Here is a 1664-nt window from a genome sequence, read left to right as displayed (position 1 = left end):
GAAGAATGAAAGAAAAAGGCATAGGCAGTGAGGCGTGAAGACTCTTGAAAATGAAAAGCATCGTATTTCCATGTTGTTTAAAGTTTAAAGTACGGCCTTGCTCTTTGTACGGCGTCAGCCTCCGTGCGTGTGAGAAGAAGAAGAAGAACGCAAAAATTTTTCGTCCTACCGAGCCGGCTAAGAAGGCGCTATTCAAGTGCCCCGGAGAACCGGAACGCCAGTCGCTGTATTCGTCAAAAGAGCTGCGGGCGAAAATGTGCTCGCAAGTAGCCAGACGATCGTGCCCGTGTTACTTTTGCATCGCCTACCGTCTCTCCCGCCTCGGGGCTCGTATATCATGGAAAGAGTTATGGTTTGCCGTCCCAGTGAAATCCACACCTTTCTTCTCGTCCTCGTCTTTCCTTCCCTCCCCTCGTTTTTTCCCTTCCTTCGAATGAGAGACCGTGGAAAGGTAAACGAGCGAGGCAGAAAGAAGGTAAGATATGTGGGACAGGGATAGTCACCGGGAAAGGGAGCGAAAGAGCCTTTGTTTTCTACATGCCTTCTCCTCTGTCCTCCCTCAAGCTAGCACGTTGAAGGGTAATTAAGACGGACTGCGTCAAAAAAAAAAAAAAGGAAAAAGAGAGAAAGAAAGATAGAAAAAATAGAGGGTGGGATAGAGAGGGAGGAGAGAAAAAAAGAGGATGTAAAAGGGGAGGAAGGGTAACGAGAATCCCCCGGCGGGCGAGCATCGAATCCCCGAGTAACACAGTCGGTCGTTGCTTTTTACGATACACAGTTCGCAGGCGTGCAGGCGATAAACACCGCCATATTGGACCTGCGACCAGATTTACGAAAACACGAGACCTACGTAGTACTAGGGATATGCGTCACTTGCTGGCTCCTCGCTATACCGATGGTGTTCGACGGTGGTATTTACCTATTCACGCTGATGGACTGGAACACGGCTTCTTGGGCTATACTATTGATCGGCATTGCCGAGGTCGGCGTGGTAGGCTGGTGTTACGGCTGCAACAAATTCCTGCGTAACATAGCCGAAATTTTTGCTACGCGGTTATTGGTGGCTCAGCTGGGTCGTGCTCGCGCCTATCACTTGTCTGGTAAGTGCATTGCAATCGCGTCCCTCGTGTCCATGTCTTGACGCGTTTACAGTAGTTCCGTGCCGGAGGATCTTCGAAACATGCCCCGGCCCAACTATGCCGAAGTTATTCGCCGATAATTAACTGGAACGTTATCCAACTTGTTTTACAAACGTCGGATACCGATGTGCAGGCACTTTGCGCGCTGTATCAATGAAAGTACACTGCGGCGAAATGCTGAGAACGTTTCTGGCAGATTGTTTCCAAGATTGCGCTGTTAAATTTCAATGTACTGTGTTGAATTATCGGTGATGCAGAAATCGTTGTTTATGTAAAAGTTGGTCTGGTTCAAAGATGAGATGCAGGGGTAAATCTTGTTGGTGTTCGCTTGAAAATTATTTTTGTTTATTTAATAATTAATTTTATTGTTTAGCTATTTTTATATTTTATTGTTTACCTGTAAATTAATCATTGGTTAACTGTGTTAGTTTAATCTTAAATAATACTGATAAATACAAATTTACGTTTATTTTGTTAGGTATGTGTTAAAATATAATTCTTTAAAAGTGCACGAATTTGTTTATG

At 45.0% G+C, this 1664-nt stretch overlaps 1 protein-coding gene across 1 annotated transcript in view; it reads left to right on the top strand.

Moving 5' to 3' along the window:
* Window positions 1–1664, top strand: part of LOC108573623 (sodium- and chloride-dependent glycine transporter 1-like) — a 27680-nt gene that overhangs the window by 14526 nt on the left and 11490 nt on the right. The window contains 2 exon segments of the mRNA XM_017936087.1: window positions 779–1041; window positions 1043–1100. Coding sequence (XP_017791576.1) covers window positions 779–1041; window positions 1043–1100 — 321 coding nt within the window.

This window comes from Habropoda laboriosa, unplaced genomic scaffold (genome assembly GCF_001263275.1).
Source record: "Habropoda laboriosa isolate 0110345459 unplaced genomic scaffold, ASM126327v1 scaffold128, whole genome shotgun sequence".
Lineage (NCBI taxonomy): Eukaryota > Metazoa > Arthropoda > Insecta > Hymenoptera > Apidae > Habropoda > Habropoda laboriosa.
The sequence above is the reverse complement of the archived record's forward strand: the minus strand, read 5'-3'. Positions and strand labels throughout refer to the sequence as shown.